The sequence below is a fragment of the Molossus molossus genome, unplaced genomic scaffold (genome assembly GCF_014108415.1).
Source record: "Molossus molossus isolate mMolMol1 unplaced genomic scaffold, mMolMol1.p scaffold_m16_p_6, whole genome shotgun sequence".
Taxonomy (NCBI): Eukaryota; Metazoa; Chordata; class Mammalia; order Chiroptera; family Molossidae; genus Molossus; species Molossus molossus.
Genome location: NW_023425399.1, coordinates 87,532,355 through 87,559,617, shown reverse-complemented (window position 1 = coordinate 87,559,617; position 27,263 = coordinate 87,532,355). Strand labels below are relative to the sequence as shown.

Sequence of the window (27,263 nt, the reverse complement as noted above, 5' to 3'; positions counted from 1 at the left end):
AACTTAAGCCCCATTTCTGCAACTGTTCCTGCTTACTCCTTCCTCAGAGGTAATCACTGTCTTGAAATAAAGTCTTCTAAGAGCTTTTCTTATATATTTTTTTGGCATGACAATTTTATATTATAAGGAAACTACCTAAATTATGTTAAACATTTTTTAAAAGTAAAGAAATAATTAGGTTTCTAATAAACCTAGGAGGTTATTCCACAGAGCTTTTTGTAGATTATCGTTTATAACTGATTCCTTTGTCATAAGATAGGAAAATGATTTGAGATATTTATAAATTTTTTGTACTTAGTAGGTGGCATCATTTTAAAGTTGAGACTGTGAAGTCAAGATTTATACTTAACCAAATCAACTGTGATGCCATCAAAAAGTTTTAAGTTATCCATTTTTGAACATCAACTGTGATTAAACAGGTATTGATGTGTCATTAATGTTTTTTTTTTCTTTATTGATTTTAGAGAGAGAGGAAGGGAGAGCTGGAGAAATAAAAACATTGATGAGAGAACATCAATTGGCCACCTCCCGTATGCCACCCCCACCCCCACCCCCACCCCCGGGGATTGGGCCCACAACATGGGCACGTGCCCTGACCAGGAATTGAACTAGCAACCTCTCGGTGCCTGGGCCAACCAACGCTCAATCAGTGAGCCACATTGGCCAGGCTAATTGTTATTTTTATTTAATTTAAATGTGAAAGTTCAGAAACTGGCTATATCACATTTCTTAAGGAGGCCATTATTAAAGCATTTGTTAGGAATGAAAACATGAAGTGGGTTTTTTATTTTATTTTGGAACTTATGAATTATTAATTTTGAAATGTATGACTAACTTTAGCTGGCTATTAAGTAGATAAAATAGATGATTGATACATCTAATTTATATTTATAAAATATTTCATAGATTGCTATGGGAATCATTTTGCCATTCAGAAGTTGAAATTATTGCATAAACTATTATTCACTTAGCTTATTTTGGAAGGCATTCATGGATAGGGGACTTACAACGACATTTGATTTTTATATTTTTGGAGAGGAGGCAATGATGTTTTTGCTTAATTTTGAATACTTTTTTTTTATGATGTAGTTGGTATAAGAAAACATGCTTTTATAAAATCCTATGTATCTCATAATACATTAATCTAATTTAAATCGCTAGTCTTCCACAGAAAATTGGAAATCACAATTTGATGGCTCTTAAAAGGAAAATATCAGTCATAGTTCCAAGTTCTAGAAATAAAGATGGGAGGGAAAGCTGTCAGAGAGGACAGTGTTTATCTTTCACAGTTTTACATCAGTATATTCAGCTTTAACTCATTAAAAAAATAAGAGTATATAGTATTTACTATATAATGTTGTTTAGTTTCTGTCCCTCTTCTCATGGTGTCAGATTGCATCTGTTGAGTTGCTTTTATTATTTGTGCATTATATGTAGTAATATAGAGACCATCCTGGTGATTGCAGGTTTGTGTAGTTGTGCAAGAATATCTGCAGGATTGATTCTCATAAGTAGAACAGAATAGCTAGGTCAAAGGGAGTATATGTTTTTAAGTATTGCCACTATACTCAAGCCCTTTAAAATGTTATGCCTTTTTAAGTTCCTTGCAGTATGAGTGCATCTTTCCCTATACAACCTTGCCCACTCTGAATGTCAGTGATCTTTAAATTTTTGTATATCTTATAGGTTAAAATTTATATTTTTGTTCATTCATCTTGATCTTTTTTTTTTTTTTGGTACTTGCCCCTAGCAGGAACCGAACCTAGGACTCTCTGGTCCGCAGGCCGACACTCCAACCGCTGAGCCAAACTGGCGAGGGCTGATCATTTTTAAAAAAATATTATTGGCCATTTTGTTTCTGCTAATTCCCTGTTTTGACTAACTATTTTGTTTGGTTCTGAGTGTGTATATTAATATTTGTCTTTGTTTTTATAGATTCTGGGCTTTTTGGATAATTAAGATGGCATTCTCAGTTCATAACTGTAAAAATACTTTGTAACCCTGGCTAATTTTGGCTCAGTAATTAGAGCGTGGCCTTTGCACTGTAGGGTCTCAGGTTTGATTTCAGTCCAGGGCATGTACCTGGATTTTGGGTTTGATCCCTGGCCCCAATTGGGGCTCTTCAGGAGGCAGCCAGTCAGTGTGTCTCTCTCACATTGATGTTCCCCCCCTTCCCCCTTCCACTATATCTGTAAATGGAAAAATATCCTTGAGTGAAGATTAATTAAAAAATAAAACACTGCTGTTTTTTGTAGGTATTTCTTAAAAATTATTTTATCCATTAGTATTTTTTGTTTCTAGTATGTATAATGTTGGGATCTAATTATTTGAGAGTGATAATGTCCCTTCGTCATTTATTAATGAATGATTAATTAATGACTTAGTCTGTCTCTTACTGTGTTGTGGAATGCCATTATTTCTGTTATACTTAATTCCGATACATACATGAGAATGTAGCTCTCTTCTATTCTACTGGTCCATTTGTCTCACCTAACTTTAATTATACAGTACATTTTTGTTAATACTACTTTTTGGTATTGTGTGTATTATAACTTTAATCATGCCCGTGTATATGAATTTTTTCTTTTCACTTAGTTTATATATTTTTTTCTACATGCTTAATATTTTAGAAGACATTTGCTAAATAGCTATTTTTATTAAATTATTTTTCAGTTATAGTTGACAGCTAAGTAACTTAATTTACTTGACCATGTCCGTTTTTGGATATATTGTTTACATTTGTTGTCTATCCCTCTATCTGATAGACAGTATTTTCCAGTTTTTTCAAGAGTGCTTGCTTTCATAAAATGTTCAATTTTCATTTTCTTAAATGCTTCAGATAAATTTTGTTTTGCCTGAGACATTTAATGGTCAGAAAGTTTTGTCAGACTTTTAATATAGGAAATAAGAATGTTTAATATATATAGCACTGAAAATGCAAATTTAAAAATGTGTTGCTGAGGGTGTTATCTGCATATAGCTTTACCTTTTTTCTTTTTAAATATTCTTAAAAAAAATTTTTTTTTCTTTATTGATTTTAGAGAGAGAGAAAGTGAGAGGGAGAGAGAGATGGAAACACCAATGAGAGAACATCATGCACGCCCCCCACTGGGGATTGGGCCCACAACCTGGGCATGTGTCCTGACCGGGAATCAAACTGGCGACCTCTTGGTGCATGGGTCAACACTCAACCACTGAGTCACACTGGCCGGACTTTTCCTAAGATTGTGTTTTTATTGATTTTATAGAGAGAGGAAGGGAGAGGGAAAGAGAGAGAAACATCGATGAGAGAGAGTTATTGATCAGCTGCCCCCTGCACACCCCTTCTGGGGATTGAGCCCTTAAGCCAGGCAAGTGCTCTGACTGAAATTGAACCAGCAGCCTCTTATTGCATGGGACACTCAACCAAGTCACACCGTTAGGGCTGCATGTAGCTTTTTGATGGTTATTGATTTATCACTTTACCAGTATTATTCAAAGTCATAGTAAGAATATGGTGAGTTGATTAAGGAATCTTTCATCTGTGATTCAATTATTTTATCTATTTTTAAAGAATCTTGTAATCTTTTAATTATTTTTAATGATTATTTTTATCATATGAAAAAAGCTACATAGCAAAAGGCCTATGTGTGGGTCCCCTTATAGGACTTGGGGGTGTCAAAAGTTATATGCAGATTTTGGACTGCTTGGATTGTCACCATTCCTAATATCCATGTTGTTCAAGTGTTAACTTTGTATAATACATGTCTTTCATAATGACTGCCAAACCACCTTTGTCTAAGTGGTTCTCGCAGGCGAATCCTGCATACCGTATTGTTTTCATGTAATACATTATGTGCATTTTATATCACTATTTCCCTTAATTTTACCTTTTTTAAAGATTTAAAAAAAAAATTTTTTTTATTTTAGAGAGAGAGGAAGGTAGGGGGAGAGATAGAAACATCGAGAGAGAACATCGATTTGCTGCCTCCTGCACGCCCCTCACTGGGGATCCTGGGGATGGGGCCCACAACCCTGGGCACATGCCCTGACCAGGAATAGAATTGGCAGCCCTTGGTGCATGAGTCATGCTCAGCCACTGAGCCACACCGGCTGGGCTTATTTTTATTTTTGTTAATCCTCACCAGAAGATATTTTTCCATTGATTTTTAGTTAGAGTGGAAGGTAGGGAAGGAGATAGAGGGAAACATTGGTGTGAGAGAGAGCCATCGATTGATTGCCTCCCACATGATCTTGACTCAGGATCGCACCTGCAACCCAGGTATGTGCACTTAACAAAATCAAACCTGAGACCCTTTGGTCCACGGGCCAGCGCTCTAACTGCTGAGCTAAACGGGCCAGGGTACTATTTCCTTTTTTAATGTATACTTTTATCATAATTTGATTGGTATATGTTCTTTATGACCAAGTGTTTACATCACGTTGACATTATAAAGTGTTGCAGTGAATAACTCTTTGGTTAATTCTTTTTTTTTTTTTTTTTATCCTTATCCAAGGACATTTTTCCATTTTTTGTTCAGTTAGAGTGGGAGGGGGGGAGAGAGAGAAAAAAAAACATCGACTGAAAGGGACACATCGAGTGGCTGCCACCCGCACGACCAACCAGGGCCAGGGAAAAACTGCAACCAAGGCACGTGCCCTTGGGAACCGAACCTGGGTCTCTGGACCACAGACCAACTCTCTAACCGCTGAGCCAAACTGGCAGGGCTCTTTGGTTAATTCTTTTTTTTTTTTTTTTATCCTCACCCGAGGACATTTTTCCATTTTTTGTTCAGATAGAGTGGGAAGGAAAGAGAGAGAGGGAAACATCGACGTGAAAAGGGACACATAGAGTGGTTGCCACCCGCACGACCCAACCAGGGCCGGGGACAAACTGCAGCCGAGGTACGTGCCCTTAGTGGGAACCGAACCTGGGTCTCTCTGGACCACAGGCCAACACTCTAACCGCTGAGCCAAACTGGCCAGGGCTCTTTGGTTAATTCTTTACTCTTATATATTACATCTCCTGTGGAAATTCCTGAAGAGAAATTGGTGATTCATGTTAAATACTTAATACATGTTACCAGTCTGACTTTCAGTAAGGTTAAACTAGATCATTGTCTTTGATGACCCCCAAATATCATTATCTATAGGTCTTTCTTTTCTGGGCCCTTTATTTTCTCCAGAGAAAACACGTCAGATTTGCCGGGCAGATGACATAAGGCATCTGTTTTCAGAGCAGCACCTTCTTATTTCTGTGATTGGATTTCCAAATGCAGATCTTTTGCTTGTTTTCTTATCTTCCATCTTTTAGCTCTATGGGATAAGAGTTTTAATAGAGCCCTGGCCAGTTTGGCTCAGCGGTTAGAGCATCGGCCTGCGGTCCAGAGAGACCCGGGTTCAGTTCTCACTAAGGGCGCATGCCTCGGTTGCAGTTTGTCCCCGGCCCTGGTTGGTTGTGCGGGTGGCAGCCACTCGATGTGTCCCTTTCACATCGATGTTTCTCTCTCTCTCTCTCCCTTCCTCTCTCTCCCTTCCACTCTATCTGTACAAAAAAAATGGAAAAATATCCTCGGGTGAGGATAAAAAAAAAGAGTTTTAATAGATTGATATAAAGATTTAAATTGATCCTTATTGTCATAGTTAAGACGCACACCATTACATTTCAGGGAGCTTGGTACCTCAAAGTCATGAGCCTATCCACCGTTTCTCAGGATGAATTACATTACTTTTGGTTATTATTTCGTTTCAGTTTTTAAATCTTCACTTCCAAAAGTTTCTTGACATGTTCGTACCATGGTTCCCTCCTCTCCATTCTTGTGGGTTTCTGCCTTTATAAGTTGATTTATTAATTTTTAGAAGGAGCTGAGATAAACATGAAATCAATTTGTTATGTAAATGGGGAACCCCTTTTGTGTTTTGTCAGAGCTACAGTTAACTCTTGAACAGCAGTTTGAACTGTGCGGTTCCCCTTAGATGATTTGGGGGTGTGTGTCAAGTTATATGCAGATTTTGGACTGCATTTGTTGTCACACCTAATGTCCATGTTCAAGTGTCAGCTGTATAACACATGTCTTTTATAACTTCTGTCAAACCACCCTTGTCTAAGTGATTGTCGTACATTGGCTGATGTACGACAGTTGATCTTTTCTGGTTCCCTCTCTCCACTTTCTACATCACTGCAAGCCAGATCGATGTTTAAAAAAGAAATTAGGTCTCATCTTACCCCTATTTAAAATTCTCCAGTTTCACCCTGGCCGGTTTGGCTCAGCAGTTAGAGCGTCAGCCTGCAGTCCACAGAGACCTGGGTTCAGTTCCCACTAAGGACATGTACCTTGGCTGCAGTTTGTCCCCGGCCCTGGTTGGGTTGTGTGGGTGGCAGCCACTCGATGTGTCCCTTTCACATCGATGTTTCTCTCTCTTCCTCTCTCTCCTTCCCGCTCTATCTGAACAAAAAATGGAAAAATGTCCTCGAGTGAGGATAAAAAAAAAAATTTCTCCAGTTTCTCCCATTACACTTTTGGATCTTCTCTAAACTCTGTGTATGGTATGTCTCCTTTTAGCCACACCTCATGCATCCATTTTGCTCTTCAAGCAGATGAAGCATGTTTTCACATCAGGCTTTTTGCTAAAGGCTAACAGAGTGGCTGGCACGCTCTCCTGATCTTCACTGGTTTCTTTTTTCATTCACATTTATGTTCTTTTGTTACCTGTTCAGAGCCCTTCTCTACTTCATTTGGTTCCACCTAGGATTGCTCCTGCCTCCCTTTTTTCTACTGTATCACATTGTCATTTTGTTTTTTTATTTTTCTTTCATGATACTTACCACTATTTGAAAATTTTAATGTTCATATACTTAGTTATCATCTGTGCCTGCCAATAGAATGTGAGCCCTGTAAGAGGAAGACCTTTTTTTTTTTATGTGTTGGATCACATGGTAATTCTATTTTCAGTGTTTTAAGAAACTGCTGTACTGTACACACCATACCATCCATAGCAGCTGCGACATTTTACATTCCCCACAATGCACAGGGTTCCAATTTCTCCACATCCTTGCCAACACTTATTTCTGATTATGTATATTTATATGTGTGTGCACGTGCGCGCGCACACACACACACACACACATTTATACATTGTGGAAAATAGCATAAGTCCAGAATAGAAGAATAAAACCACAACCTACCATTGATATTGAAAATACATAATTTGAAATAATAGCCCTTTTTAAAAAGTTTCTTCCCTTTCCTCACACACCAGTTTTGTATATAGAATATTAAATCGTTTTTCTTATTGTTTGATTGCCATTATTCATGTATTGTTAAAATTTTTACTTGGAAAGCTATTTGTCACCTATATAAAAATAAAGGGCAGAGATACACAGCTCATGGACAACAAAAGTAGTTGCAAGTCCTTGCGTGTCTGAGAGTGCTTTCCTTTCTGCTTCCCCAGGAACAACATTTTTTTTTCTTTTGGTGTATCTACTGTATTTCCCCCCCTTTTTTCTACTCATTTAACACTTTTGCACATAGCTAGGATATTGGTCTTTCATTAACTTTGCTTGATAGTTGGTGTGTCCTTTTATTGGGAAGACCTATGTTGCTTTTTATTTTTGTTTCTCAGTGTTTTGTAGTTTTCAGCCTAAATTTCTATTACATATATTGACCCTTCTGAAACTACGTTACTCATCTTTTTTCATTTTTTTTTTCTTATTTCTATCATTTTCCTTAAACTTTTTTTGTTGCTGTTATTTTTGTTGTACTTATTTTTTTTACAGCATGGTTGTCTAATGTTGGGAGTGGAGATTGTTTTGTCAGATTTTTATGGGTCTCTGTTGAAAAAAAGGGACTTAAGATTTTACTTGGCCAGTACACAAATTCTACAATGCCAGGCACGTTAAGAGGGAATAAGTCAGAGAACCTGCTAGTGCTAGACTTTGGAGAGTTTCCAAGGCAGCTCAGACCTTATTGGAACCTTGCCTCTAGTTTACCAGCACATCAGCCATACCATCCAGTACTGTTGTAATTATTGTGTTCCCTGGATCCTCCCTGTGCTGCTGGGAGTCGAGCAAGTGCAGGCTGCCTTGTTAGAGTGGCTTATGGGAGAATTGGTAGTACAGTGATACCTCGGTTCTCGAACATAATTCGTTCCAGGAGGACGGTTGAGAACCGAATTGTTCGAGAACCGAAGCAATGAAACCCAATAGGAAAGCGTGACTCCACAAAGCGTGACTCTCTCTCTGCACTCACACTGATGACGCAAGCAAGGCGCGCTGGGCCGAATGAACGCCATTCGGCTCAACTCGGCTCATCTCGGAAGTTCGAGTTCCAAATATTTGTTCGGATTCCGAGACAAAAGTTTCTCGAATCTCCATTTGGTCGAAAACCGAGGCGTTCGAGAACCGAGGTATCACTGTATAATGTCCATAGAACCGTACGACTCATGCCTCCAAAGCTTGATTAAGTGTACAGGAGTGTTTGAACCTATTTAGAAAAGTAAAATGAGTCATATATTTATAGCTATATCTATATCTATGTATCTATTTTTTTTAATACATACTGTACAGTACGTCCTTTTGACAGCATAGCATTTGGCTAGTTTATGCTTATGTAGGGACTACTTCAAACTTTTTTTAACATCTTTTTTTTTTTTAAATCCTCACCTGAGGGTATTTTTCCATTGATTTTTAGATAGTGTGGGAGGGAGGAAGAGAGAAACATCTATGTGAGGCACACCGATTGGTTACCTCTCGCACAACCCTGACAGGCCAGAATCAAACCTGCAACAGGTACATGCCCTTGACCAGTAATCAAACCCAAAACTCTTCAGTTCTCAGGTGGATGCTCTATCCACTGAGCAAAACTGGCCAGGGTACATCAGTCATTCTTAATCTTGGATTTGTTAATCAGATTCTTATATAATTAATTTTTGTAATGTATATATTTTTTATTATCTTGAGTCAGTGTTTCAATCTGTAGAGTTGTTTTGTTTTGTTTTTTTTCCTCACCCGAGGACATTTTTTTATTTTTTTGTTCAGACAGAGCAGGAGGGGGAGAGAGAGAAAGAGAAACAGTGACATGAAAGGGACACATCGAGTGGCTGCCCACCCACATGACCCACCAGGGCTGGGGACGAACTGCAGCCGAGGTATGCACCTCTAGCAGGAACCGAACCCAGGTCTCTCTGGACCGCAGGCCGACACTCTAACCGCTGAGCCAAACCAGCCAGGACGCTATAGAGTTTTTTAAAGACTTGTCATTTCTTGTTTTGGCTCTTTTGGCTTTATTTTGCAAAATTCTTATGGTTATAGATAAAAACATTTCTATGTATTGAAGAGATAAGGCCAGAAACATAGACATGTGGTTAGAAAATTTTGTTGGTTGACCTTGGTCTTAGATCATTAAATGCTTGGAGAGGCAGTTTGACTTTGTGGTGAGGAGTGGGCACTTTGAGGCTGGCTTGCCTGAGTTGAAATTCTGGCTTCACCACTTAACTAGCTTAGTGACATTAGGCAAAGTTAGTACCTCTGAAGTTCCAGCCCAAAACAAAGAACTGGAAGGTTTTCTAGCTAGTCTATATATATATATATATCTTATTATTTAACCAGTAAATTTTGTGTTTTATGTGTAAGAATAATCTAAAAGTGTAAGATGCCTGCAGTATTTTAATATATATAGTTCTCTCAAAGGGAAAGGAAAATACTTATATTTCTGTTATCTCCATGATTGCACCGGAATTCCTACAACAATATGTTAATCATTTTTTGAGACTCTGTCTTAACTGCATCAGGCCTATTTGTCTGTCATATGTGGGATCTATCTCTTCAAAATTAGTTACAGTATTTGCTGGTGTTCACCCTTTTGACAATTCTTCATGATTTCTTGAAAGTAACTGTCTCAGAAATTAGGTTAGTCTAAAGTGTTTTCTGCCTTTTACCCCAGGGTTCTGGAATATAATTGATTATATTATGAGACTTGAGTTTAATTAAAGTGTGGTGTTCACATATTTCCTTGCCTGATTGAGATTTCCACTCTATTCTATAGAGAAAACAAAAGCAGAGTCAGTCCTGACCTTAGATCCTTTCTCAGTCTTAGACATTCTACCCTTGATTTCTTTTTTTTTTTTTTTTATCCTCACCTGAGGACTTTTTTCCATTTTTTGTTCAGGTAGAATGGGAGGGAGAGAGAGGAACAGAGAGAGAGAGATAAACATCGATGTGAAAGGAACACATTGAGTGGCTGCCACCCCACCCGCACAACCGACCAGGGCCGGGGACAAACTGCAGCCGAGGTACGTGCCCTTAGCGGGAACCGAACCTGGGTCTCTCAGGACCGCAGGCCGACGCTCTAACCGCTGAGCCAAACCGGCCAGGGCTGATTTCTTTCTTAAGATGTTAGATAGGCAGCATTTCTCCTCTTAGAACTTATAGAAAATATATACTGAAATATAATAAAGAAATGTATAAAACTAATTATAGTCTGTACCATCTATGTAATGTGTGTGTGTGTGTTACATAAATATATAAAGATAGCTATAATGAAGGTGAGGGATAAATAGAGGGGATGAGCTGGAAGGAGAAACATGAAATGGAGGGGTTGAGGGAAGTGTAGAGATACAGAGCTGCACTGTTCAGTAGGTGACCACTAGCCACATGTACTATGTCAGTTAATTAAAATTGAATAAAATTTAAATTCTCAGCACTAGTCATATGTCAAATGTTCAGTAGCCACATGTAGTTCTTGGCTACTGTGTTGGATGGTACAGGTATAGAACATTTCCATTGTCACATAAGCTCTATTCTTAATGATTGATAAAGATTGCTTAAGAGATAGGTATAGATAAAATGGAGAAATACATCTATAGGAAATTAAGAATTTATATTTACAATATAAGATGTATGTAATAGTTCTGCTCTAATAAGAAAGAATGCTGTGGGTTTGCCCCCCCCCCCCCACCACCAGTGGCTGTATTAAATGGATTACTGACAGAAATGAAGAAACCACATCCTGGCATGTACCCTCCTAAAGGTGGGAGCACTTAAATGCTCTATGCCCAGAAGTGGAACGCCTTGAAGCAGGAGGCTGGAACAACACACAGTCACTAAGGGTATGGCAGTGGAAACTGGGGTCGACTCCTGTGCATTCCTTGCTCTTGGACCAGGTAGCAGTGATGAGGAGTCTGTGGGAGCTTGGAGCAGAGGACACGCACAATGTCCCCTCCACGCTGGCAAGGTTCCCGGAGTGATGGTCGCCTGTATTTGGAAAACCAATCGCTGGTATAATCGTGTTGGACCTTGTCCACTTTACACAACCCAAGCAGGTAGTACATACAATCTGTAGTAGCATAAAGATAACATCACTGGGACCACCATGCATTTTCAGAAAGATAATACATAGAACAGCAGACTCGAAGGAAAGAACTTCCCCCCAGGAAATAAGTCATAGGAAAACCAGCAAAGTAAGGTAAACTGTTGGAAAAATGCCTAGCAGAGCATACCTTGTTCATCAGTGCCAACACATAGTAGGTATTTAATAAACACTTGTTAGAAATGTGTTAAATAAAGCTTATTGTGCTTGTCTGTGCAAATACCTGGAGATCTGACTCCTAATTAGTATCCATCAGGAAATGGTGTCCTCAAAGCCACATAAAAAGCCTTGTACATTTTTTCCTTTATTTTTTTTCAGTTGCAGTTTATATTCAATATTATTTTGTATTAGTTTCAGGTGTATAGCTCTGTACTTTTAAATTATGATTAACAAGGGAATGTTTGGGAATTCCAGGCAGTAAGAGAGAAGCAATGAGCAATGGCACCAAAGCCATAATGGCTATGAAATGAGAGCAGGCGAGAGGAGCCGCTGAGGTAGTTTGTGCAATTTAGGAAAAGTGTGTGCTGATGAAGTGCCATATCTTTACACATGATGCATTTCTAAAACTGAATAGAGTCCAGGCTGGTTTGGTTCAGCGGTTAGAGCATTGGCCTGCGGTCTGGAGAGACCCAGGTTCGGTTCCTGCTAAGGGCACGTACCTCGGTTGCAGTTTGGCCCTGGCCCTGGTTGGGTCATGTGGGTGGCAACCACTCAATGTGTCCCTTTCATGTTGATGTTTCTCTCTCTCCCTCCCTCTCACTCTATCTGAACAAAATATCAAAAAATGTCCTCGGGTGAGGATAAAAAATAAAACTGAGTATAAATAAATTCCACTGAATTTTGGCAAAACCATATATGGCACAGTTTTCCTCCAGATTTTATCCACAAAATTCTGTATTATAGTTTTTTCAGCCCCTCTATTATTTGAGACGTAACATTAGGAAAGATGTAGTCTAATTACTAAATATAAACAATGCAATTTTTAACAGTATATCATTCTCTTGGCTAAATAGGAATAACATTTAGTGGTCAGGAAGAACTGGTCTTAAAGTTGGGAAGGATTGCGTTAGTGGACTGAACTGGTGATTGGGATGTTGATTTGGGTGGCAATCTGGTCAACTTTAATCCATCAAGCAGAAAATTTGCTATTTCTTTTTAGGTTTTTTTTCTTTTAATGAAATGTGCTAAAGCTATAGTCTCGTCTTTGAATTTGTGGAATTTCCATTGCATTTGGATCACTGGAATTTTTTGATGCTGAATTCCAATTTAGAGTTACTCTGTTCTCATTTATCTTTAGTGTGGAACATACAGTCAACCAGCGGTAGTCTAGGGAGTATCTGAGTGAACCTAAACATTTGCCACTCAGCATGTCCTATTTCTATCCTTGTTACTTATCACAAGTATCTGCACCCACGTAACTTTATAGATTGCTGCACAAAAGTCAAAGGCTGACTGTAGCATCATAGTAGGGTAGCTTTCACCTGTTTGCTAACCAATGTGTGAAACATAATTATATACATAGTGTATATAAGATATATTGATACACTGTATTTCACATCAAATTAACTTAATGTGAATGTTGGAGATGTCCTATAGATAATGCAGAACTGAATATTTTACAATATAGTTGTAAATGAGGACAATATTAAGAGTTTCCCTTGACAGTAGAACATAGGATGAAGCCAGGGAACAAAAAGTAAAGAAGGGAAAAGAAGATGGGCAGAAGGAAAACTGGGAAAAGGAAAGAAGATAAAAGTGAACAGAACAGCTCTCTTCATGCCAGCCTGAATTCACTGTTGTGTCCCCATCCAGCAGCCGGTATCATGCATGCCAGATGCCCATTTTCCTCACCTGTGTACCTACGTAGACCTGCCTTGAGAATTTATCATTCTCAGGGTGAAGTGGAGCTCTTGATTCCTAGTGCAAGTGAGGTAGAGTGAATTCGAAGATGTCAGCTTGTACTTTTCGACTAGATTTTACTCTACATGCAATCCTATTTTATTTTTCCTTCTGACTGAGTACCATATCCCCTTATTTGAGCTTCTGTGGTCAAAATGAAAAATAACAAAACAAAAACTCCATCAAGGAACTGCTCTGGGAGCCTATGATATAGCTAATTAGTTTTTAGATTTTTCAGAATTCTTCAGTCTCTTGAATGAAATCTCACAATACTACGTACAGGAAATATTTCCATACGTTACGTGGATGAAAAATCAGGGTCTTTATAACTATTTTGAAACCCTGCTATTGCACTTAAACCCATTGTAGGGAAATTGATTTAAAATTTTTATCATAAAGTAATAACACACTTAGCATTTACTCTGTGCCAAGGTACTGCTCTAAGCAATAATTTTTCAGTTTTAGAGGGAGAAAAATATCAACTGGTTGCCTTTCATACATGCTGTGATTGGGGGTCAAACCTGAAACTTGGGTATGTACCCTGACTGGGAATTGAACCAGCCACATTTCAGTGTTAGGGATGACACTCCAACCAGCTGAGCCACACCGGTGAGGGCTATTTTTATTTTTATTTACCTCTATATGAGGTGGATGCTACTATTATACCTGTTTTATGAATGAGAATACTGTGGCACAGAAATATTTATAGATTCAAAGGAAATTTGAAAAATATATTAAAATGAATACATTAAAATCACATAGCTCCTATAATATTTTGATATACTTCCTCTAGTCTTTTTAAAATTATACATTATAAACATTTTAAAATAGTTTATTAAAAATTTAAAACTGTTATAGACATGCTATGTGTATAGATTTAGATCCAGGATTTTTATGTTGGTTAGTCTTCAGTGAGTATGGAGGATGGATTAAAATAATGAACTAAGTTAGGTTCTAGAACTTACTGTGTGAACTTGAAGAAACTAATATCAAGTGCATTTTTTCTCATCTTCAAAATGTGGCTATTAAAACTGTAATGTCCAAGCCCCAAAATTCAGTGCCGTTAACTTAGAAGTTAAAAGTACTTTAGTTTAATTCAACCTATAAAAGCAATATACAGAGTTTTAAATTTTCCTTCCCTTTTCCCCCAAACTTTTTTTTTTTTTAATCCTCACCCAAGGATATTTTTCCATTTATCTTCAGATAGGAGGGAGGGGGGAAAGAGAGAGAAAGAAACATTGATGTGGAAGAGACACATCGGTTGGTTGTCTTCCATATGACCGAGACCAGGGCCGGAGATGAACTGCAACTGAGATACACATGCCCTTGGCCGGAATCAAACCCGCGACTCATTGTTCTGCGGGCCGATGCCCTAACCGCTGAGCAATACTGGGCAGGGCTTTCCCCAAAACTCTTAACCAACGTAAAAACAATACATGTTTATTGTAGAAAACTTGTAAAATGACTGAAAAAGCAAAACAATCACAGGTTTACATTAACCACTGGAAACAATATTTTGATGTATTTTGTTCCACTGTTTTATTTTTGTTTTAAATAGTTTTACCTATTCAACTTCATCTTTTTTGGTTTTTTAAGGTTTTTTTTTTTTTTTTTTTTTTTTTTTTTTACTTAATATTGTAGCTAGTCAGAATTTATTGTATCTTTTGTTTCTTCCATTTCAAACAGAAAGTGGAACTTTAAAAAAAAGATAATGCGGTCTGTTTCTCCACATTGGGATAAATAAGTTATACTTATTGGGCATATTGAAGGAACCAAGTCTGTGTGACAAATTAGTGGAGGGATGTTTACTGTCAAGAAAATTGGACGGTATTTGTTTATTAAAAGTCCTTTATGTCTCTAAGCCCAGTTCCTTCAGTACACCATTATAATTTATTGGGGGAGTGGTATTATTGATAACTATACCATGTAATTGATGAATATGCTATCACTTTTGAAGTAAGATTTATGTCAGAACTAGAAATTGTCTTTTTTATATCTGCATACATCAGAATTATTCAAGCAAAATGTGAACCTCTTATGTAGTTACACCAATCAAACTTTTAAGGAGAGGCTTGTGTCATTTAGACTAACATGATCTCAGAATTCTGTCAGACTCAACTTCCTAAAGCAAGAATTATTTGTAAAGCACTTCTTTAGATCAGGTTATGGGGAAAGTCACTGCTTCATAGTAAAGCCTGTTCTAGTTTTGGCATCTTTCTAAGAGCCAGTAATATGCCATTATAAATTTTTGGGAGTTTTTAAGGATTAATGAACTTAATACATTTTAAAATTCAGGTAATTTACGTGCAATAAATGCACAAATATTAGGCAGCTTCAGTGAACTTGATAAATTTTGATAATTTAGTAAATGCTGGATACATTATACTACAGTAGTATGTTTTATATTCTAACTCATAATGAGATTTGTTACCTTTTTAAAAAATAAGTTTTTATTGATTTTTTAGAGAGGAAGGGGGAGATAGAAACATTGATGTGAGAAAGAAACATCAGTTGGCTGCCTCCTGCATGCCCTCTACTGGGGATCAAGCCCGCAACCCGAGCATGTGCCCCAACTGGGAATCAAACCGGGACCTCAAAGTCCATGGGACGATGCTCATTCCACTGATCCATACCAGTCGGGCAGATTTTAGTTACCTTTTGAGATGGGAATATGTATAGCTAAATGTAGTTTGATTTAGAAATGTGTGTGTGTGTGTGTTCATGACACTTCAGAAAGATTACTGAATACAAGAAGAACATGGGCATTCTTTTTAAACACTTTTTCTTTATTTTAGAGCGAGAGGAAGGGACAGAGAGAGATAGAAACATCGATAAGAGAGAACATCGACCTGCTGCCTTCCACATGCCCCCACTGGGGACTGGGCCACAACCTGGGCCTGTGCCCTGACCCAGGAATCGAACCAGTGACTTCTTGGTGCATGGGTTGACATCCAACCAGTGAGCCACACCAGCTGGGCAACATGGGCATTCTTATCTTAACCTTTGAGTTGCCAGCAGCTTTGAAGAACATTCATTTGTACACATTTGCTTGCAACTTCAGTTGAATTAGGGCTGCCTGTGATACCCATGGCTCAGTTTAATGACCAGTTGGTTCATAACTGTTGCAAATAGAATGGGGTCAATGTGGATCTCATATTGCTTTCATTGTCTTCTTTCTCCACTTAAAATGTCCACTGTCAATTACTACATTTAGGTTCGTGTATGTTAATTGCATCAATATGGTCAGGACCTGACTTGGCATTATTTATGAGAGAAAGCACTGGTCATGTAGCTGTTAGCATGGTGACCTAGCTGGTATAAATGGCATTAAGCTATACTAGGTGTTTGTTGAATGCTGGTTAAACCACAGCTGGATTTCTTTATTCAACTCTGGATTCCACATTTGTAAAAGGAATTAACTTTCAAAGTGTATCAAGAGGCAAGGACCAGGATGGCAACAATACCTTAGAATAGTTGAAGGAAGGTGAAGTATCAGAGATCAGATTTGGGGATAGGCATGAGTTATGTGCTGTCTTCAGATGCTTTGAAAGCTGTCCGAAGAAGAGTTTGGTGTACATAAGGGCAAAAGAAACGGTGGATGTATTACATGTGACAGGACCCTTCTGCCAGCTAGAACTGTCAAATGTAAAAGGACTATTTAATAAAGTAATGAGTTTCAGCCTCTGCAATCTACATCTACAGCATACCTTAAACACAGTACAACTCCTCACAGACTAACATAAAACCTCACAATTAAGACCTATTTATCTCAGTTCCTATTACCCAATAATTATTTTCAGCTTTCAAAAAAATTACAGTGCATGCCAAAAAGCAAGCAACAGTCTGCTTTTTAAAAGTGAGAGACTCGTCATACAAGTTTTGGAATTATCAGACCAGGGATCTGAAATAAATTATTGATATTGTAACTAATTGAAAAGTAGACACCGTAGAAAAACAGATGTGAATAGAGAGGTGGTCAAGAAAATCAAATGCTAGTGATAAACACACACTGACAAATGAAGAGTGCCTTTGATGGTCACCTCAATATACTGGACACTACTGAGGAAAAACCCAGTGAGCTTGATGATAGATAAATCAACAGAAACATCTCAAGCTGAAATGCAAAATGGAACAACAACCCCAGAACATTCAAGAATTGTGGGAGAGTTTGGAAAGGTGTAGTATACATGTAGTTGGAATACCAGGAGAACCAGTGAAGCAGAAATATTTGAAGTAATGGCTGAGCATTTCCAAAATTAATGACAGACATCAAATTACTGATGAGGAAACTCGGAATAAAAGCGAGGCAGGATACAAAAAAAACCCAAAACACTACAGTCTACTCTTGGGCATATTGTATTCACACTGCAGTAAACCAAAGACAAAGGGAAAACCTTGAAAGAAGCCAGAGGGAAATAACATCTTACCTGTAGAATAAGAATTACAGTGGACTTCTCAACACTACCATGAGAGCAAGAAAAGAGTGGGGTGAAAAGTGTTGAAAGAAAACCACCAACCTAGAATTCTGTGTCTAGTCTAACAGGTGAAAGATAAAATAATGAGTTTGCTGCTGTTAGAAATTATCAAGAAGAGGTTTGAGGACAAGAATATTGGCTCTAATTTCCTAACTGGATTCTATATATAGACCATTAGCTCTGGGAGTTGGTAGTATGTATTCCACAAAAATTTCAGTTCTGAAGAATGTTACAAATCAGATTCTACTCTGGGAGCTTCCCTCTGGACATGAACATATGAAGGATTGGAGCAGGGATGTAGCAAAGAAACTTATTTTTGCTTCCAAACAGCCCAGAACCTTTAATTTATGGCCTGCCTATTAAAACCTTGTGGAATATGTTTTATGAGATACTCAATTTGGGAAACACCAGATTAGCTGACCTTTATGATCCTGAGGTAATGTGATTCTTTAGTAACTGGATAATGTATGCTAAGGGAGTGCACTAAAAGGTCACACAAAAAACTAAAGTGATTTAAAGATAGCACGATTAAGTCTAGTTCCTCATTTAAATATCAATGAAGTAGAAACATGAATTTGATTTTTTTTTTCTTTGATTTTAGAGAAGGAGGAAGGGAGAGGGAAGAGAGAGAAACATCGATGAGTGAGACCTTCGATGTTCGCCCCTCACTGGGGATTTGGCCCACAACATGGGCCTATGCCCTGACCAGAAATTGAACCCGTGACCTCTTGGTGCATAGGTCGATGCTCAACCACTGAGCCACACCAGCCGGGCTCCTTAGACTATTTTTGGTTGCGTCACTTTATTAGACTTTCCATGTATTTGATGACCTTGATAGTTTTGGGGAATGTTACTCAGGGATTTTGTAGCATGTCCTTCAATTGAGATTTGTCTGATGTTTTTCTCACGGATTAGAGTTCGTGTTTTGGGAAGGAAGACCACAGAGGTGAGGGGCCATTTTCATCACATTTTAACAAGAGTACATTCTATTAACATGACTTATCAGTATTGAGGTGCCCTTGATTGCCTGCCTAGGGTAGTGTTTGTCAACCTCTCCCCTGTAAAGTTAGTCTTTTTTTCCTTTTTCATACTCTGAAAATAAGTGGCCGTGTGCAGCTCACAGGTAAGGTGTGGGAATCCATTAAACTTCAAGTATGTAATGCTTTAAGTGAACCTTTTTCAAATATCAGATTATAATTACTTTTAAATTGAATTATCTTAAAGAATTTGGAGAGCAGATATTTTGATTTTGTGAAGGATAATGACTGGGTTCTTCTGATAATGGATGTAAACGGTATTGCTCTCAAAGGGTTGGATTATAGTTACAGCACCCAAAGTATCTGTTGGGAAAGATAGTGTTTTCCTAAGGAAAAAAGTTCAAAATTTTCCAAATTGATTCTTACGATTTTTTTTCTAATTCAATTTTTCTACTTTTTTCATTTCTTAACACTGATAATATTTGTGCATTCTGCCATTAGCCTACGTCTCTTCCTGTATGATTCCCAACCATACAAGTGCACTTTGGAATCATGGGTTATGATGTGGTACAATGGATAATTCAGAAAATTGAGTTCAATATATTTTTTTCTGAAACAAACTACAAAAAAACAAAGTTTGACAAAATTGTGGATGATGGATGTACGGAAGATAGAGTGGGTTAGGTGGAGGCAAAATAAATGGTGGGGAAATACTGCCGTATATGCACTCATATAAGCCTAATTGGCTCGTGCACATCTCAAGGTTTTAGATAACTCTGCTCATGATAAAGCCCAAATCTTTATTTCCAGCCCAGAATGCTAGAACCACATTTCCAAATGCATATTACTAGAACTCCCAAGGATAACACACTTTCCATGCCAGACACTGAACCGTTTCCAAAGAAGTTTCTACCCAACTTTATTATCTAAGATAATAGCACCTCCATCCAACCACTCATTGAGTCTGAAATCTCATCATTCTTCACATCATAATCACAACCAAGTCCTGCAGCATTTTCTTGCTACAAATTGTTTTTGTCTTTTGAATGAAGGTGTTAATATAGACAGTATAGTTTGTGAAACTCTGTTACTCCTGGTTTGTTCAGGCCCTAGTCCTTTCCTAGATAGTTGAAGTACACTCCTAGCTGGGTTTCTTCCTCAGATATATTGTCGTCTTCACTATATCAACACTAATCCTCTCACAACTTAAATATGACCATGTTTGGTAAAGGAGTTTACTTTGCACATACACTATAGTAATTTGCAACGGACATATTGTGCCCTTTATTCTGTCTGCCTTTTTACCTTGCTGTTCCATTGGCCTGTTGTGTTCTTACCTCTTCTCACCTCTGAATCCCTTCCCTGAGTTCCTTGGTTGGGGAAAGTCCTTTACCTCGTATGTTACAGAAATTAGTTTTTGCCTCTGATGGAACACATCATACTTTACTACAATAACTTATTTGTTTGCCCATTCAATTGTATGTTCTTCAGTATAAGGATTATGATTCATCCTTGTGTTGCCAGCACAGTGACAGGCACATACTGTAATAGATGCTCAAATACTTGCTGACTGAAGTGTGAAGTCAGTTGAGACCTTCAAGTTCAGATCAACTTACAGAATGCTTTACATTTGAAAAATGTAAGTAACATGTAGTAATAGCTAGAATCTCAGGTCAGAAGACACAAACTGACATCTAAAATGTTGGTATATAAAGAGGTGCTATGTCACATGCCAGTGGTGTATGTGAAGTAGCTATAAACTGTGTTTATTTTCTATGGAATTGCTTTTGACCCTCTTGCCCATCCTGTGTTCATCACTGGGACTATGATACTTGCATTAACAGATATCGAATTGGTCTTTCCAGGAAGTTAGGTTAGAATTAAGTGGAGAGTGTTTCTATTGTTTGAGCTTGGTATTTACTGCATCTGAAAAGACCAGATCACTTTTTCTTTTATCCATGTGAGTTGTATTTTAAAAGTGAATTTCTTAATACAAAGTAGCAGAACTTGGAATCCATTTTCCCATTGAAAACAATGCCATTAGTGGTACTTAAGTTCGACTAATTCACAAAGCTCCCCGTCCTTTAACGGTTTTATTCAGATGTAATTCACATACCATGTTGCTTACTCATGTAAAGTATACAGTTTTTTTAGTATGTTCACAGGATTTTGCAACTATCACTACAATATATTATTTTAGAACATTTTATCTACCCTAAAGGAAACCTCTTACCTATTTCTGCACCGCTCCACCTCAAGCCTTAAGAAGCCACAGATCTCATTTCTGTCTATACATTTTTCTGTTCAGACATTTGATATAAATGGAACCACACAGTATATATGGTCTACTTGGCTTCTTTCATTTAGCATTGTATTTTCAGGGATCTTCCATGTTGAAGAATATAGCAGTACATTTCTTTTCATGGCCAAATATTACGTTGTAGGGATATACCACATTTTCCCCTGTTATATCAGTTGATGGCTATTTGCATTTTTTTCCTACTTTTTAGTGCCTATCAGTTATGTTGCGATAAGTGTGTATGTATGAATTTTTGTGTGAATGTACATTTTCATTTCTATATTCCTAAAAGTAGAATTACTAGGTTATGTAGTGACTCTGTATGACTTGAGGAACTGCCTAACTGTTCCCCACCTTGACAGGACCTTTTTATATTTTCACCAGTGATGCAATTTAAAATTTTTAGGAGTGTGACCTGGATTGTACAACCAGGTAGTTGTCAGGTTTCATCCAGCTTCATCTTCAGGCGAACATGAGACAGTTTACCCCAGTTACTGAAAGCTCTGTCTTTAAGGTGAAAATAGCAGGAAGCTTTCTGTGACAATATCAGAAAGCTCTTAACTGCTATTTTTGTTTCTAATTTGGAAAAGTATGATTTTATAGGTTTATGAAAGGTGATCTCTCTTCTCATAGGATTATTGAGAGGATTAAATGCGGTCATATTTAATGCCAAGCATATAATTGTTAATAAATGGCAGCTTTCGTTTATGTTGATCAATGTGTGTGCAGTGTATACTAATTGGCTGAAAGCTTTTAATTGCCACATATCATTTGAATCCAAGGATTAAGAGAAATGTTCATTGAAGAGCAGCTTATCCGGATGCTAGAAATTAGGGTGGGCAGTAATGACCACTAAAAGCATATATGACATTTCTCAAAACATTTGGCTTCAAAAGAGGCAGAGAGATTGCTTTTAGCATGTTTGAATAGCATCTGAGTATCTTGTGCTGACCCCAGAGTGTTTTAGGTATTATTTATTAAAACATGATTCAGCTAAGAACAGTGAGACAGATGAATGTGTGTATATACCTTCATGTTAGTATGTTCTGAGGAAGAAACATGTGCTAAATGTGGAAATGTGTAATGAGACCCAACTGAGAAGAATGCAGCCATAATGGGAAATACCCTAGTGCTTCTATACAATACACTGCTCCTGTGCTGGAACCTGCCTGGTGTTCCGGTGTCTGTCACTAGTGAAGGGGGAAAAGAAGGGAAAAAACCTGCCTGGTGTTCCGGTGTCTCACTAGTGAAGGGGGAAAGGAAGGGGAAAAACCTGCCTGGTGTTCCGGTGTCTGTCACTAGTGAAGGGGGAAAGGAAGGGGAAAAACCTGCCTGGTGTTCCGGTGTCTGTCACTAGTGAAGGGGGAAAGGAAGGGGAAAAACCTGCCTGGTGTTCCGGTGTCTGTCACTAGTGAAGGGGGAAAGGAAGGGGAAAAACCTGCCTGGTGTTCCGGTGTCTGTCACTAGTGAAGGGGGAAAGGAAGGGGAAAAACCTGCCTGGTGTTCCCGTGTCTGTCACTAGTGAAGGGGGAAAGGAAGGGGAAAAACCTGCCTGGTGTTCCGGTGTCTGTCACTAGTGAAGGGGGAAAGGAAGGGGAAAAACCTGCCTGATGTTCCGGTGTCTGTCACTAGTGAAGGGGGAAAGGAAGGGGAAAAACCTGCCTGGTGTTCCGGTGTCTGTCACTAGTGAAGGGGGAAAGGAAGGGGAAAAACCTGCCTGGTGTTCCGGTGTCTGTCACTAGTGAAGGGGGAAAGGAAGGGGAAAAACCTGCCTGGTGTTCCCGTGTCTGTCACTAGTGAAGGGGGAAAGGAAGGGAAAAATCGTGCCTTGAGATTATAGATTCCTATTAAATTCTCTTTTATTTATTCTTTGTTGATCTTCATGATAGATTAGAAATGCAGGGACATGGAAGACATAGCAAGAATCTACACCTCTCACATGCCCAAAGCTATCCTTGACGTGTCCCGCTTTCAACCTTGCCTGCTTTGCCTGCCAACGTGCCCGGTTCCCCATGCCTCAGAATCCCTCTTTCTCATTCTCTTAGAGCAGCTGGGTTATAGTAATTCTGACAAATTTCTTTCCCCAGTTGCAGGAATTCTTTGAAAGAGGAGGGACAATAGTACAAAGAAACCTTACTAGTTTATTTCATTTTAGGCAAAAAAACTAGGGAGGTGGCTCACAGTTCTGTGTATTAGTGTTTTGGGGAGCATTTACAAAATTCACAAGCTGTGCACCCACTTCTGGAGATTCTTATATAACTGATATGTAGTGGAGCCAGAGTTCTCTTGAAAAAAACTGAGTTTCTTCAAAAGTCTCCTAGGTGACTGATGTGCAGTCAGAGTTGAGGAACACTAAAGAGGAGCAGTTCTTTGCGGATAGGCCTTGTATCCAAAATGAAAGCTTATCACTCACTTGGTCTGTCTTGTTTGTGAGATCAGCCTCAGTCAGAGGGAGGGAAAAGGTCTAGTCTTTCCAGAAGGAAGAATACCCATTTTCTAGATCCCCCTTCACATCCACGTCTACTAGGTGATGGAGTATAGCAGGATATTCTCTCCCCAAGTGGGAGAGGGCCATTTCCCTGTAAGCTGAACATGATCTGGATTGGTTTCCAGTCTCTAATTCCACAGGTTACTGTTTGCAGGGTTGCCTAACCTTTTTTTGTGCTATTGGAATTCTTTGGTGGTCTGGTGAAGCCTTAGACCCCATCTCAAGTATTTTAAGTGTAGAAAGTGAAATGCATAGCATTACAAAGGAAACAAGTTATATTGAAGTACAGTTAATGAAATAAAATTTGTACAATGATATGCTATGTTGACACATTAAATAACATTTAGTGGTCTAGTAACTACCATAATTTCAAAGTAGTGATATATGTAAACAATAGTTCAAGATGACTGTAAAACACTGTAATGTTTCTTTGAAGCAACTGGTTTCTTTTTTTGTTTTTATTTTGTTTTGTTAATCGTCACCTGAGGATATTTTTCCATTGATTTTCAGATAGAGTTGAAGGGAGGAAGGGAGAGAAAGAAACATGGATATAAGAAAGACACATCCATTGATTGCCTCCCACATGACCCTGACCGGACCAGGGATCTACCTTCAACCCAGGTATGTGCCCTTGACCTGGAATTGAACCTGCGACCCTTTGGTCTACAGGCCAACGTTCTTACCACTGACCCAAACTGGCCAGGGCAGCAATGGTTTCTATTGGAGACAAACTCATAGGTACTGGTAATACTGTGGTTTGTTGTCAACATTCACAATAAAAATTTTTTAAATGCTACATTTCAGTTTAGGTTTGTGAAAATAAATAATGTAATTTGTCTTATCCAAGCTGAAGGATACCTGAAAGTTTTATATGCTGAGCATATTAATATGTTAGTCTTCTTTTTACACATATGAAACAACAGTTAAGTTTTTTGGTTTTTTACCCTGGCTGGTGTGGCTTGGTTGATTGGAGTGTTGTCCCATAAACCAAGGGGTGGCGGGTTTGATTTCTAGTCAGGGCACATACCCAGGTCAGGTTCAATCCCCAGTCAGGATGAATGTGGAACACAGCCAATCAATGATTCTCTCTGTCTCTCCGCTCTTTCCCTCTCTCCCACCACCACCACTTCTCTCTAAAATCAATTTTAAAAATTTTTTAAAAGATTGTGGTTTTTTTTATTAGCATAATAGTTTACTTAGTTGTATATTTCCAAAGTCCCTCTTTAGATCCTAAATCTCACATTGTAATCATCTTTTTAAATTCAGCATTATCAGTGTGGTACCAGATTTTATACAGAGCATTAGCTAGATAGCATTTCCTGACATGCCAGAATTCTAATAAAAATTATTTGCTGTTACAGGAATACAAGCGCAAGTTAGCCAGGGTTTCCCTGGTGCGCAAAGAACTCAGGTCGCGGATCCAGAGCCTGCCAGACTTATCTCGATTGCCCAATGTCACTGGCAGCCACATGCACCTGCCCTTTGCGGGGGACATCTACAGTGAAGATTGATGACCAGTCTCTCTTTCCAGGGCCCAGGACTTTGCAGGAGATGGAGACAGGTTAGGTGGATAGTCCTGTAACATTATTTTTGTATATTGAGAGAGTGACACTAACCAAACAAAACAAATGACAAGTAATTTATAAAATTGTTTAAAATGTTGGTTTGTTTACTATTTTATTGGTAAGTTAACATGACTTAGTTTAAACAAAGTGATCTCTGTGTATTAAAAAGCTCACAAATAGTGATTATTTTCGAAAGATCTTTTGTAAATTTTTTTGATCCAGGGCGTTGTGAGAAATTCCATGTTTCTATTTCTTCATGTATTTTCAAATGTTTTTCTTTGTTTTTTTTCGGTATCTATTCACAGTATAGTATGTAAGTTTGAAGGGGAAGAGCTAATCAGGAGTTGGTTGAGACTTAATTATGGTATAGTTAGGACTTGATTGTAGAAGGGACTAAATGTGTTTCAACTTAATCTTCACCCTTCTCCCTGACCAAAATATCAGTTGTGTGCCTCTCAATGCCTTTGATTCCTTATTCCTTAGAGGTCAGTAATTTAACACTAACCATGGATGTCATTTTTAGGCTCAAATCAGAGCTTACAGAACGTTCAAACAATAGCACTGTAGGGGTTCCATTCCAACTACCAGTGTAGAAAAAGAGGAGTGTTAAATAAATAAGGACCCCCTTGATTAACCTGTTTAGAAATAGTTGATGAGATTAATATGAAATGCTTGGGAAATGTTATAAATTAGATGTTCTGCCAAATCGGACAGCTTTCATTTTGTCCGATCAGCCTCCTTTTAACATAATTGATCCCTTTAACATAAAGCCACCTATGGGACTAAAAGAAACAAAATAATGATACTTTTATTATTCCCATAGCCTTTAACTTTAAAAACAATGGTATTTTTAGCTCTAATATCTCAAGGACATAATATTCATTAATGTTCAGTAAAGTAACCTGGAACATTTTTAATGTTTCCTGAAGGTTTTTGAATGACTGTATATTTGGAAATTAAGCAGTGCTGCACTACAGGGTAGATCTGGTAAATATTATATTTGTATATTTAGAATGACCAAAACAGATGTACTTTTACCTTTTATTTTAACCCTGTGTGTTAGAGCAGTTGCATGCTCTCCTGCTTTCTTCTTAAATCACATTGTTAAGCTGTGGATTTGTACTCAATAATGACTTAGGATAAACATTTTTTTTTTTATTCACTACTTTACATATTAGGCATTTTTCTTTTCATTGTAAGCAGGTTCCAATTAGATAGTCAATAAAACATCTTTAAATCCCACAAGCCAATTATGTCTCACTAGTCTGAATGGCTTCACTCTTTCTTCCTCAGTGTTAGAGACTATAGTTAAAATGAATTTATGTGTGAAAGAGAAAGCAAATATTTATTTTTAATAGCCAATAGTTCTGGAAACAGTGCATCTAAAAATTTGACCTTTCTCTAAAACAGACACATATAACTGTCCCCATTGATGTGTGTGGCTTCTAGTCCAGAGTTTTTTAGTCTCCTTTAGGAGTTGGGGCACGTTTTCTCACAGAGACAATTGTAGTTAGGTTCCATGTGAACACCACCACAGAAAACTCACCTGGGAACCTAATCCACTTAGCCATGGATGTAGTTCATGTTGATACAAATTAGTGTAGTTGATGAATCATTAATAGTTACCAATAGTAGATCCTGACCAGCATTTGTAACATTGTAATATCACCCTAACTGAGGAAATGACGTGCAGCCGCCAGACTACACATTGGAGTGTCTTTCTTGTGTCCCTCTGTGAGGATATGACTTGGCGGGTGTGTGTAACAAATGCACAGTTATAAAAACCTAGTTATACCTGTTACAAAAGTATACCACAGAAGTTAGATTTTTTTGTTAAAATGAAAGCAAAAACTTGTACATTATTTTCAACATCACTTTACTTATGATATGATTAAAGTCGTGATTTAGTCATTCAAAATATTTTTTTTTTCCACTTAAAACTAATTTATAAACTGTGTACTCCTGGGAAGATTTGAAATCTATTAGAAGTTCGTTGAAATAGTTTCACCATTTCAGATAGACTGATTTAGGTACTGATTTTAAACTTCTGATTTAGGTACTGATTTTAATGCCAGTATCTGCTCTAAATATTTATTATAAAAATGCATTATTTTTTTAAAGAGCTCAATGCAATTTGTGATAAGTGATGGTACTCAACCTGAATCCAACCCCCAAACCCACCCTTTGACAAGTCCTCCTCAAACTTTCTATTGTT

General features: G+C 37.9%; 1 protein-coding gene across 2 annotated transcripts in view; it reads left to right on the top strand.

The window, feature by feature from the left end:
* The window catches only part of RPRD1A (regulation of nuclear pre-mRNA domain containing 1A), a 64,407-nt gene extending 37,501 nt beyond the window's left edge, over window positions 1-26,906 (top strand). Inside the window, exon 7 of one of the 2 annotated variants that reach the window (XM_036244593.1) lies at window positions 24,845-26,906. In XM_036244593.1, coding sequence (XP_036100486.1) covers window positions 24,845-24,994 — 150 coding nt within the window. In that variant the 3' untranslated portion in view covers window positions 24,995-26,906. The remainder of the gene's footprint in view (window positions 1-24,844) is intronic. The other variant, XM_036244594.1, reaches the window with a different exon arrangement.
* Window positions 26,907-27,263: the final 357 nt, after the last annotated feature.